At 37.0% G+C, this 13,672-nt stretch overlaps 1 protein-coding gene across 2 annotated transcripts in view; it reads right to left on the bottom strand.

Moving 5' to 3' along the window:
- Positions 1 to 13,672, bottom strand: part of GABRA1 (gamma-aminobutyric acid type A receptor subunit alpha1) — a 59,397-nt gene that overhangs the window by 25,526 nt on the left and 20,199 nt on the right. For both annotated transcript variants that reach the window (XM_036848863.1, XM_036848864.1), the window contains 2 exons: positions 7,399 to 7,619; positions 4,321 to 4,403 (listed from right to left, as the gene is read on the bottom strand). In XM_036848863.1, the coding sequence (XP_036704758.1) occupies positions 4,321 to 4,403; positions 7,399 to 7,619 (304 nt within the window). The remainder of the gene's footprint in view (positions 1 to 4,320; positions 4,404 to 7,398; positions 7,620 to 13,672) is intronic.

Raw genomic sequence — 13,672 nt, forward strand, 5'->3', positions numbered from 1 at the left:
CCAGATTTTATGTGGGTATCCTGTCTGCTCCAGCATCATTCCTGAACCAACTTACAGTCTGATAGCTTTTTCAACAAATTTTTTCAGAAGTTTGAGAGAATATACTAGGAATTAATTTAGTGGTTATGGCTTCTTTCAGAAACATGTAAGAGTGACAGTGGATAATTTTAGAGTTTATCGTCATTGCCTTTTTTATTTTATTAATTGTGGTGGTCCTCAATGAAATTTTTTTAACTGCAGTAATCTTTTATTAATTTATTTTCAGCTTTATTGAGGTATAATTAACAAAACTGTAAGATATTTAAAGTGTACAACGTGAGGATTTATCATACATATACATTGTGAAAGGATTTCTCCCACTGACTTAACACAACTCATTGACTTAAAAAAAAAACAAACAAAAAAAATTAAGCATTTCAGAATTGTATATAGTGGCATGACTGCATTTGTTAGGAGGGTCTAAAACTTTATTTATTAAAAAAGAAAATCCCTTTGGAGAGGCCAGAGCACACATTTGAAAAGAACCATATCACTTAAAATTTGTAGGTACCTATATTCAGTAAAATGTTTTTCTGGTCATGATAAACCCTTGTTTGTCAAGTGGAAGGGTCTTACCAAAGAGGACATACTGGGTTTATGGTGACCTGGAATCACTGAATGTTAATGTGGAAGAACTTTTAGAGTCACATAGTTTATTTCATTTTACAAGTGGCAAGCTGGGGCACAGGTACATTAAATGACTTGTTTAAGGGTGCATAGTTACTTAGTGGGAAAACCAAGATAAGAACATAGAATGCCATTCATTCTATTCCACTGCTGTTAGTAAGAATTTTCTAGGCAAAGACTCTCTAATATATGCTCAAAAGCCAAGCAAAGATAACTGGTGGTCATGTAACTATTGATGAAACCAATTCTAGATCTTGTGTCATTTCATAACAAATTAGAATTCATGCCACTTTATCACACTGTCATTAGCAACAGTGCCTGGACCCTATCTTTTATACCTTGTCATGTGTTGCCAATGGGCTGCTAATTTACTTGTAGAGGGAAAAGAAAAATGTGTTACCATCGATTTCTCATTTAATATAATTCAGTGTCTCATTTCTTGCAATTTCTTAGAAACTCCATTGTGTATGAAATCTACTATAAATATGCTATTGTTGTGAAGGTAGAGATTACTCATTGTTTACATCTCTATTTATCCCTTTTTCCTTGTTTATAAGACACTGCTTGATAATCAGTCAGGAAATGATCATTTATTAAATCCTGACTACATCTAGCACTTGCCTAGATCTTATTGTCAGAATATAATCTGAATCTCTTCTTCTAGAATCAAAGCCTTATTTTGTAAATTCCTCAGAAAGCAGTTAAAAGATGTCAGCTGCCTTATGCATACTGTGTTTGAGTTATCTGGCCTTATACAGAGGGTGTTATCCCTAACAAGCAGAAAGTATAACATAGCACTGACAATCAGAATCTAATGGCGAGTGGTAAGGAAAACATCTGCTTTTCCAGGTTTGGTTCTTATCAACATATGGATGAAGTTGCTTCCGTACCTCATAAACATTTATTACATAGTGCTTTACTAAATTATTGCAAAATCATCATGCTTATGTTTTCCTTATTCTCTCTGATACTTTGGCAAGGTGTTTGCTTTAAAAGTTGGGTCAAAGCATTTTTATCTCACTTTTGCCTCAGTTTCTTTATCTCTGAAATACACTAGTTAGGCCACGTTTGAGAAATGACTGCACAATAAATGGACCACTGCTGCATCTTCCCATGCCACTGGCAGGCAACAGTAATTCGCCATGGTGTTCTCTTCCACTGAGCATGTGCCTTCTGAGCCTGTCCTTCAATATTAAGTCTTTGATGTTGAGGTTTCATTCCCCACAGTTCTTAAACCCTCTTTTCTGAGGCCATCATTTCTGAGGCTTAAACACTGAAGGGGCATTTAAAACCTGATTATTATCATCTTTATCCATTCAATAAATATTTATTGAGTGCCTACATTGTATTAGGCTCTGTGCTAGGAAATGTAGAACAAAATAGATTCTGCTGTCATGGAGTTTACAGTCTCCAGACAATAACAATGTTAACAAAACTAATAATTATTTCTGTGATAAATAGTATAAAATAAATGTGTATTGTGATCAAGAAGACTGATGGGAGCACCTACAATTTTGATAAGGGCTTCAAGGAAGGCCCTCGGAACCGATATTTATGCTGAGATGTAGGGGATAAATAAAACCAGCCACGGGGAATTCCCTGGCGGTCCAGTGGTTAGGACTCGGCACTTTCAGTGCCGAGGGCCAGGGTTCGATCCCTGGTTGGGGAACTAAGATCCCACAAGCTGCGAGGCATGGCCAAAAAAATAAATAAATAAAAATCCTATATTTAAAAAATAAAACCAGCTCTGCTAAGAACCAAGGGGAGAGTAACCCAGGCAGAGAAAAGAGCATGTGCAAAGGCTCTGAGGTGGAAAACAGCTTACATGTTTTTCTTTAAATTTCAGTTTTCTTATATGAGACATTATTTGTTTTCTCCTCACTGTCCATTTTCTTCAGGATGACAATGTGCCTAGTTAAAAATATTTTTCCCCAGCCTCCTTTGCAGTTAGCATTGGTCATGTGACACAGCTTTAATTAATAAGATGTGAGAAGATACCTGTTAGGATTTTAGGGAAAGATTTTACTTTTTTGACACGGGCACTACTCTTTTCTTCTTTTCCCACTATTCCTCTTCATCTTGAAAGCAGAGGCAATGGCTGGAGTTGCAACAAACATTCTGTCATCAGGAAGAACTTCTAAGGACATCTTAAGACAGCATCCTTGTTAAGATGCTGAACTAACCAGCAATTAACCGTCACTTACCTTCATATATCTTATATAAAAATATAAACTCCTCTTTTTTAAGCTATACTCACTGCTTAAAAGTGAGTGAGCTAACTAATATACTAAACATAAAATTAATTGTCTAAAACAAGATATTTTTGAAGCCAAAAGGAGGCACTATTAGTTATACCAAGATTTTAGGCATGAATCAGTACTGTTTCAGGCAAACTATGATGTATGATATCCCTAACTATAAGATTATTTTGTAGATTAGATGAGCTGATGCATATACAAATATTTAGTACACTGCCTGGCATACAAGTAACACATAATACATAATATCATTGTTAAAAATGGAACTGGTAATCAGAAAAAAAATAATAGTTCATGGTATAGAACATACATTAAATTGGGGAAAAAAATGGAGAGGAGGGAGTTATCATCAAAGGCCTGTTTAGCTGACATTTTTAAAAGTAGTTTACCCTTGGGTTTCAGTATAGAATGAGATTTATAAATAGAGAAAGTTGTCTTTCCATGACTAGCGCTGCTAGGGACCCGAAGGCCCTTTGCTATTTTCTTTGCTTGCTGTCTTCCTACACTACCACTATTTTTCTTCTGTGAATCATACCTTCACCAAAATAGTTGCTCAGATTGCGTGTCTAGTGAGAACAGAAAGCTGGTTAGGTTAGTCCAGAGGTTGACTCAGTCCTTATACGTAACTCCCCTGCAGGAAACCAGGAATACATTATTCCTCCTCACTTTATGCATGCACAGTAATCAAAAGCAGAAAAGTAGAGGAAGACAAGAGAACCTAACTCTGCTGACCACTGTTCTCTGGGCTCCTCTAACGTGTGTGCCTGCATATTTTCAAGTAGCAGAAACCCTGGAAGTTATCATAAAGGTGATTTCTAAGATAGCTTCAAAAGCATTAATATATACATGAACTTCATGAGATACTCAAATATATCTAGAACTGTTTTAAGACAATAATTAGAGTAAATTCTTTTCTAGCATCATCTTTGGGTGTAGGCTTCATTATTAAGAAAACCTAATTATTGTCCTTTGCCACCTACCAATATTTCCATTTGATCAACAAGTCAAATTATTCTTAAGAACAAACAAATGTCAGTAATGATATAAAATAAACACAGTGATCTCCATTTATTGGAAAGAAGATATTATCTATGAGGTATAAGCATTCATACTCCATTTGGTTTTTTATGAATACTACTTGAACAAAAATAGAATTTTTCCACTAAATAGTTAAATCCATTCTTTCTAGTTCAACAGATAGGGAATAACCCCTTCCTAAAAAAAATATTAAAAAGTGAAGTAAAAGATTATTACTTATAGAAAGCACTTGCAGTAAATCACTGTTTAAACTTTCTTGATGTTCTTTATCTGTCTCTTGAACATTCATAACTAACTGGAGGTTTCTTGCTTAAAGACATGCCTCTCATAAAAATAAAAATAAAATAAATTTACTCACAGCTCCCAAATTTTAGTGGGCAGGCATGGGCATCCATAGGGAAATCCTCCAAATGCATTGGACATTCAGCTCTCACCGTCAGCCTTATCGATTAAGGGAAATATGGGATACAGACAAAAGTCCTATAGATTAGATACTTTCTGATAAATACAAGTGGGATGTTATTAACTATAGCAAATATATTAAGAAAGCAGGAGAGACAAACACAAATGGCAATGCTATACCGAGCTGTTAATAATCAAACTATCTAAAAAGAATTATTGGACTTCCCTCGTGGTGCAGTGGTTAAGAATCCACCTGCCAATGCAGGGGATATGGGTTCGAGCCCTGGTCCGGGAAGATCCCACATGCCGCGGAGCAACTAAGCCCGTGCACCACAACTACTGAGCCTGCGCTCTAGAGCCCACGAGCCACACCTACGGAGCCCATGAGCCACAACTACTGAAGCCCACGCACCTAGAGCCCATGCTCTGCAACAAAGACAAGCCACCACAATGAGAAGCCTCAGCACCACAATGAAGAGTAGACCCCGCTCACCGCGACAAGAGAAAGCCCGTGCGCAGCAACGAAGACCCAATGCAGCCAAAAATAAATAAATAAATTTTTAAAAATAAAATAAAAAATAAAAAGAATTATTTACAACAATGACTGGATTCTATCCATTTTTTGGTCTGTTTTGAGAAAATAGGTGACACCTGATTTCGTATGATGGGCAAGCATTGCCCAAGTTTTCCAAAATAGGCATCATCAACTAATCCACCTACCAGAGCAAATCCTTTGAGAATAAAATGGGATGTAAGCAAATAAATACTTGCAATAATACTAATTCACCCTTGGTTGAGAAGACATGGATAACAAGGAAGAGAGGCAAATTTCTCCATTCCTAAGTGCATCTCTCCCCACCTCCTTCCCTAATATAGCACCAAATGCATAAGACAGCAAAGGAATAGGTGAGGGAGGAACTGTCCTCAGGTTCTGTGAAGCTGACATTTGCTTAAAGTCTCCTTTATAAGTGATTTCACTATATTCCAACCATTTAGTTTTACCTGCAAATCTACTGCCTAATTGAAGCCAGGACTCTGCTGAGCTTCTTTTTAGTCCCTATGTTATGGGAATGGGAATGTGAATTCTATTTATGTTTTAAAAAGGGTAGTCAAGAAAGGAATTCACTGAAATATATTTGATCTCATTTGGTGGAACTATGGAGAATTTACACCCAAATTCCTCACATAATTTTCAGAAAATATATTTACCCATACTATTAAGTAACTCTAATGTGGCAAGATGGCTTTATAACAAAATCATAAAGTGATTACAATATTAATTAAAGTAAATATGAAATGTGTAAATTAATGATTAAACTCATATACTTAAGTCAAACTATTCAGGGAAGTGGTAACACATTAGCAAAGGTGATGAGAAATGTAGGAGAAGGGGGATATAGGTTAGTTACTGATGAAGAATATTACATATATCAGGAACTATTAACTGATAAACTTTTCAGTATACACAAATCCCTCCTTAGATAATTACCAGCTGGCAGGGAAGGATACTAGATTTAGGCTCAAAAACAAGTGTAGGTTATTTTACAAGGGGAGAATATTTCAAATTTCAAATATAAATAATTCCTGCTTAGATGATCTGGAACGTTCTCAACACATCTGTCCACTGATCCTCTGCTTTCTCTCTTTCCTGGATTTTTCATTCTTTCAGTCCTATTACACTTTTACTAGTTGAGTCCAACATCTATCTAAAGTGGCCCTTAAAGCAGTTTTTCTTTCATTTGGGTATAAAAAGCTAGGAATTCTGGCAGCTTTCTCCAAAGTCAAAATATCACTCTACTCCCACTCGAAACACAATCCACCAAGTCTGGGGGTTGCCTTCATTACCTTTTCATAACAAAGGAATAATTGGATGGTCTAAATTACCAAATGCTGGCCAGATCTACAAAAACAACATTCCAACAAGTCATCTGGATATGAAAAAACTGCTCTTCAGAATGAGTCCTACATAATTTTTTTTAATATTTATTTTATTTATTTATTTTATATTTTGGCCGTGTCAGGTCTTAGTTGTGGTACACAGGATCTTCGTTGCGGCATGTGGGATCTTTCGCTGCGGTCCGTGGGCTTCTCTCTAGTTGCGGCGTGCGGGCTCTGTAGTTTGCGACACACAGGCTCTCTAGCTGAGGTGCGCGAGCTCAGTAGTTGTGGCGCACGGGTTTAGTTGCCCCGCAGCATGTGGGATGTTAGTTCTCCGACCAGGGATCGAACCCATGTCCGCTGCATTGGAAGGCGGATTCTCTACCACTGGACCACCAGGGAAGTCCCAGGTCGTGGATAATTCTTAATTTCTCATAAATTAGGAATATTTTTAAACAACTTTTTTTCTAAAAATATTCAAACCTTTATTCAATTCATGTTTCTTTCATTCATCCATAAATGAATGAGTGGTATCCAGATTCTGGGCTTACAGTAATCTCAAAATGGGGGAAATGTTTATGGAGCAAAAATATATATGTAGTCTTCAACTTGAGCAAAATTAAGAATATTTATATTCTCAGTCTAATTAACATCATTGTGAATTAATATACTTCCTCAAAATGTATACTTCCACATGAATTTATGTTTAAAAATTTTGAACTTTTTCTATGTTCTGGTTTTTTTCTCCTTTTTAAATAGAAACATTTTCAGATATATACCATGAGATAGCTTCTAGAAATTTAATCTAGACCTTACTGGAATGCAGGAATCCACGAGGTTAATAGTAGGGAGAAGTTCCTCTATTGAATTAGAACATATTGGAGATATATATATATATATATATTTTTTTTTATATTGCATTACTTATACATTGTAAACATTTTTTTTTCATTTTGTCTAATCATTTTACTTAACACTTTAATACTTGCATAATATTTCAGCCAGTTTAGTTTTCATAGTAGAGTAATTATTAAAGTTGAAAAACAGGGAAAACAGGAAACCAGATGCTCTACAATGGCCCATCAGCTTGATGATTGCCTACACATGGAAGAGAAGGTCTAGAAAAATTCACGAATGGAAGCACAGTCATCCTTACCTCATGGTGTACAACAAGGTCCCATCCTCCGTGATCCGTAAGAGCTTGTTGGGCATGGTCATGTTGTGTGCCACTGATTTCTTTCCATTGTGGAAAAAGGTATCCGGAGTCCAGATTTTACTTGCCATTAGGTTATTTAACCGGAGTACCGTCATGGGTCCTTTAAATTTTAACCTTTCATCCTTCCAGCTTTGACGGAAGAATACATCTATTGTATATTCCTAGGTAATTTTGGAAAATGGCAAAGAGTTCACGGTGCTGTATTTTGCAATGCAAATGGCTTACACAGACGATGCATAATTTTTGCAACTTTAGAAGCAAAATTTGACCTAGATGATGTTCCTAGAAGTAAACTTGTGGGGGCCTGTACATAATGGTATCAGGTGAATCGTTGGTTGACATAATCACTTTAAACATATCTAAATGCCTGAATTACTTTTTGGTGAGAAAACTTCTGCTGAGTATCTCCTCAGACATGTGAAAGGAAACTAGCACCCTATTCCCACCACCACCTCCACCACATCAGTACTCGAAGAGATAAAATATATTGCAAGTGAAAACAAAACTCATGTTACAGATTATTACATACAGGAAAATGTTTAAGTTAGGCAATTATAGTTATAAAAATAAAGCATTTGTGGGGGCCCTCTCACGGTCTCTGAAAACCCCACACCCAGTCCCAAGACATCCATGGTGCTAATGTGGATGTGATAATCCCATCTTCTTTTTGGCTAAGTGAACATTTTTTTCCACAAATAATGTATATAGATTTTCAATTCTACACAGTGAAGAAGATTATGAAAATAAGAAATTGATTCACTGGTAATTTGCATACTTCCCAAGAAAAAAAGAAAAGAATGCAGAATACGCGGGTGTGTGTGAGTGTGTGTTTGTGAGTATATATATATATGTGTGTGTATGAGACACAGGAGAAATGTGTGAAGCTCATCATCATTCACAGCCAGGGAATCTATTTATTTGAATAAGCACAGCATTCCTCATGGCAAGACCCAGAGACAAACATCTGCTAATCTGAAAACAAGCAATGTGATTTACCAGCTCCTAAAATTGAAAGGGGTAATAATATCCATCTTCCTTGCAGGACTTGCTACACTGACACTAAAATTGGAAGTCAGTGGTTTGAAATAAAGATTACCACATTCTCCATTAATCTTAGAATGCTCCAGACTGGAAGGAAGACTAACTTGAAAACATCATGCTCCGTTTTCTTAATCCCCTGAACCCTGATGCATCAGAAAGCTGTTTTTTAAAATCTTTTATACACATCGTCTTTAGCACATGCACAATAGTGTCTGTGTTCAGGCTTTTTGTGCACGAATTTTACTACCTGTCTCTTTCCCAGGGTTAATGCAAGTTTGGGTAAAGACTGAATGACGATTTTCAAAGCACACATTTGACATTGATGAGCCCTTACTGATCAGGTAACTAAGAATTATTATTGGTTAGTCTGTAATGTACCAGGCGTAGTGGTAAATGCAATTGAGATAGAAACAAAAAAGTGTAACAGGACACCAGTCTATCTTTGCAGGCAAGAGAAGTTACTTTGTTTGTTTTTTCTGTCTGGAAGTGTCAGATGAGAGGCACTGGGATACCTGGCACAGGAATTTACTTAGAAACATTTATTATGCATCTGTTAAATTCGGCAGAGGGAGAAACTGTTTGGACTTGGAAGCTATAGGAAAAACTTGTGGAGGAGTAAAATGGGTTTAGGATAGTATTTTCCATGAGGAGAGAAATGAGGGGAGTGCCTGTGGATTATATCAGGAAAAGATCCAGAGTAGCAGTGCTTGCTAGGGAAGCAGAGCGGATGGGTTTACTCTGGGCTGTGCATGTTCTCTTCTCTGGACAATAGAGAAGCTTCTGAGATAGGGCTATGATAATGATGCTATTTCTATTACTCAGCAATCAGTGCTCTATAGTTTATCCAACTGAACAACCTGAACAACTTTAGCCTGGTCAGCAGTGGAGGCAACAGTCTCTCGTAAACCAAGGTTCCAAGGATGTCTAAACTGACCATATTCCCATGAGTCTGAAACATTTGTTCCCTTGTTGCTTGCTCCAAGGAGATTTTTGAATATAAAATAAATGTTACATATAAAATAAACTTAAAATATATTTATCATCAAGTGTTTGACAAGATATATCCCAAAGGCAAAGATTCCAAAAACTTATGTCAAAACTTGCCAAGGTCCTAAGGTTTACAAGTTTATCATATTTACAGCTAGCTTTATTTACCTGTGATAATGGTGGACAATGAAATCCCCAAATTCATTTAAGATGCTCTCTTTTCGAATACTGTCCTAGTTACACAAGCATGCATGTGCACACACACACATACACAAGTACAAGGGGCAAAATTAACTAGATTAGCTTCCATTTCCATGATTTCCTCTGTTAGAAGTGGAAATGAAAACTGATATAAAGCAGTTGATCATGATCATCTCTTGCCTAAAAAAGAGTGTATTTGGTCTCCCATATTCTGAGAATGGCCCCTGCAATATTGCCATGGTAGCAGCATGCAGCTCCCAGCAGCTACTTGTATAGTGTGACATCTCCCCATGGTTGAAATTCATTAGACCAAGATGGGCCAGAGCCCCTTCTTTAGGAAGCTGGAACAAGAAGGAGAGGGTAGAGCCAGAGCATAATGGTTACAAATGTAAATTCTAAGTCTGCTAACTAGAACTGAATCGTCCCTCTGCCAGATGAATGGCCTTAGGTCATTTTCTTATTTTCTCTAATGCCCTAGTTGCCAATTTATAAAGTGGGGATCATGGAAATACTTACTTCACTTTCCTGTTGTGAGAAATGTCAACACAAGTGAACAGCTTACAAGATGTCTAGAGCAGTGGTCTCCAACCTTTTTGGCACCCAGGGACCGGTTTCGTGGAAGACAATTTTTCCACGGACCATGGTGGGTGAGGGGCAGGGGGATAGTTTAGGCGGTAACGCAAGCGATGGTTCAGGCGGGAATTGGAGCGATGGGGAGCGGCAGATGAAGTTTCGCTCGCTTGCCCGCTGCTCACCTCCTGCTGTGCGGCCTAGTTCCTAACAGGCCACGGACTGGTATCGGTCCGCTGCCCGGGGGTTGGGGACCCCTAGTCTAGAGCACAGAAGTTCTCAGTAAACATTAAAAGTTATTGTCTCCCTTTTTTTTTTTTATCAACACAAATTTATATTAGATTTCTAGGTAGCTGGGAATGGAAAAAGTGCTATTTCTTTGGAAGGGTGGTAGGACAGAAAACCTGAAGAAAGTGAGAAAGTGGTCATAACTAAGCAAAACAAAAGAAGAAGGCAAAACAGAAGACTCCACAGAAAAGTGCCTGAACAAATAAGAAGCTCTGGTGAACACTTTGTTCAGGGTTCAGTGTTCTAGCCCACACCACTTGAGTGAAAATTCTCTCCAAGTTACCCTGTTCAATAGAGTAGGACCCTAGAGAATATGAGCCTTTTTCTGAAGACTGGGACAAAACATCCGTTATATTCCTAAATAAATATTGTACTGAAGCGTTCCCGCTTGTACCATTTATTACCGTCTGTGTGTGCTTTGATTTAATACATTTTAAGCGCTATGGAAAACAGGGCTGTATGACTGTGCTGCCTGGATATTTCTGTCAGAACCTAGTGCCCTGGGAATGTGAGGTTTGATTGCCAATTAATGGTTTTTAAAATAAAGTTAAGGAGTTGTCCTAATTTTGTTTTCTATTCCAGATAAAGTCAAATGCCTTGGGAGCTGTGGAGTCTCTAAGGACGGACAAGGCGAGTTCAAGTTGCTACCTAGCTGGGTCACTTTTCTCCTCTGGAAAATGTGGGTAATAATAACACTTAGCTAAAATGTTGGCAGGAGGATTAGAAGAAATATGATCAATAAAACCCTTAGCACAGTGCCTAACATATTGTAAGCATTCAATAGTGTTGAATGTTGTTATGGTTATTATTATTAATTAGATATTTTATTAGCACTCAGTTTAAAAACTACATTTCATGTCTTGAAAAATAGCTTTGTCATTCTGCCTTTTAATTTTGATAACCTCTAAATCGTACTGCTCTTTCTTACGGATAATTCCCCAGTAATGTAGTTTAAATGATTAATCTTCTCAAAGTGGTAAGGTACAGTTTCTGCTTGTCACTTAGGAAACCAGTTGCAGACCTATGGCTAATTTGATCCCTTGATAGAACAATTCAAATATTGTCTTGTTCAAGAGTTTTTGGCAAAACAGTATCACTGGTTTAGACTCTGTTCCCTTCTTCCTACCTGATATTTGATCAAAGGCCGTAAATAAAAAGTAATTCATGATAATCTTAGGGTTAATGGTGTATCCAAAATCCTAGAGTGCATCTTTTCTCTAAGACAAAAGACATCATTGGTTCCTAAGATCATACTTAATCTGAACCAATAACTCAAAGGTATGCCAAATATTTTTAAGAGAAAACTTTTTGATTGCATGTGGCTTTATTTGGGCACTGTCCCTAACAACTTCTATCAAGCATCTACTCTTTGTGAGACATCATGCTAGGTGCCAGAGATAGAGAGAGAAAAGTTATTTATTATTATTATTAGGAGTAATATCATTATCAGTACGTGCTCTTTGTAATGCTTCATCCCCTCTCTCAGTGTTTCCATCTATGAGAAGAGAGCTTCACCAGTGTAAAACTTCCAAAAGTTCTTCTTTATCTCACACTCTTCTATTTGGGGAGGGGAGAGAGGAGGAATAATTTAATTCGACAGAATTTGGAAGGAGAAATCAATCTTGCCTATCTCAGCCTCTTCCTCTTGTCTTCTGCATTTTGGATGCTGGCTGTCCATTAGACTCACAAATGCAGCTGTGTTCCTCTATGCTAGAAGTTTTACATGGACAGTCTACACCCTCGCAGAGGGAAGCCAACACTGCCTGCTGATGGGGTGGGTTAATCTGACTGATGTTTACTCTCTGGAAGCTCACTTGTCTGCAGATAGAAGCCACCTTTTGCAATACCATCATTATTAGTAATAAAGATGATGTTCTCATTTTCCATATCCCTTACACTGTGCCCTTATTTCTCAAAAGGTTCAGGATTCAGGTAAGAAAGAGGGTGTTATTTACTGAGTTTCAGAAGACCTTAATTTTTAAAAGATAATATAGACTCCTAAGCCTTTCACCAAATAAGTAGAAATTCAACACTTACTGTAAAACAGCAATGCACTGTTACTGTGAGTGATGCAAAACAAGAGTGCCTTTATGTTTTTTGGCATCACTTTAGGAAAATAAGATATTTATGTAAGATAAATAACTTTACAAAGCAGTGTGCAAAAGCTAAATTGTACTTTACAGTCAATAAATGTGATTATAATGCAGAAAGGAAAAGTTAACTTCTTATTGGATTAATTAAAAAAAAAGTTTTCATCAAACATTTGGGTCCTGATTAGGGCTTTTGTGGAAATACAGAATTTAGATGGGTGGAGAATAGAGGAAATTTCCACAAAGAGTGCATGGCATGATAAAGGGTTCAGAGGCAAAATAATAATAGCTACTATTTATTGAGCACCATCAATAGACCATTATTTACATATCTCATTTAAAATTCCTAACAGTCTTACAAGGATAGGTAATTATAATAATATACCCACTTTAGAGACTTTGAGCCTTACAACCTTAACTGATTTGCCCAAGGTCATGCTGCTGTTAGTGATGAATTTGAATTCAGCCAGCCTGAATCCTAGAGCCAATCCTGCTAACCCCCAGTGTTATGCCTCACAGAAAGTAGTACTAACGTAAATGACTAAATAGTAAATATTGGGAACAAGTGAGGTCTAGTGGTAAATCGTGTATGGATTGTATGGGATACAGGAAGAGGAGTTTAAATTTGACCTTAAACTTGACTAGGATCTATTAAATGTTCTTGATTAGAAAAGTAGCATGAGAGAGTAGGGTGGTGGGAAGACTGAGTTCCAATATGGGAGAATCACAATAGGTCCTCAGACCGCAATCAATTTAGCAAAAATAATTGTATCACACAGTATTTCAATAAAGTGGTCTACAGACTGACCACAATAACAAAATGAATTGCCAGAGGAATAAATCCACAATTATGGCTAACTTTTATATTTCTATTTCTTACATAGTAATAATGGCTGACATTTGTTGAGTGCTCATGATACGCCAATGATTTTTAAGTGCTTTTCATGTATTAATTTGTTTAATACTTGTGATAACCCCATGAAGTATTATTATTATTACTCCCATTTTACATATGAAGAAATTGAGGCAGAGACATA

The sequence above is a fragment of the Balaenoptera musculus genome, chromosome 3 (genome assembly GCF_009873245.2).
Source record: "Balaenoptera musculus isolate JJ_BM4_2016_0621 chromosome 3, mBalMus1.pri.v3, whole genome shotgun sequence".
Classification (NCBI taxonomy): Eukaryota; Metazoa; Chordata; class Mammalia; order Artiodactyla; family Balaenopteridae; genus Balaenoptera; species Balaenoptera musculus.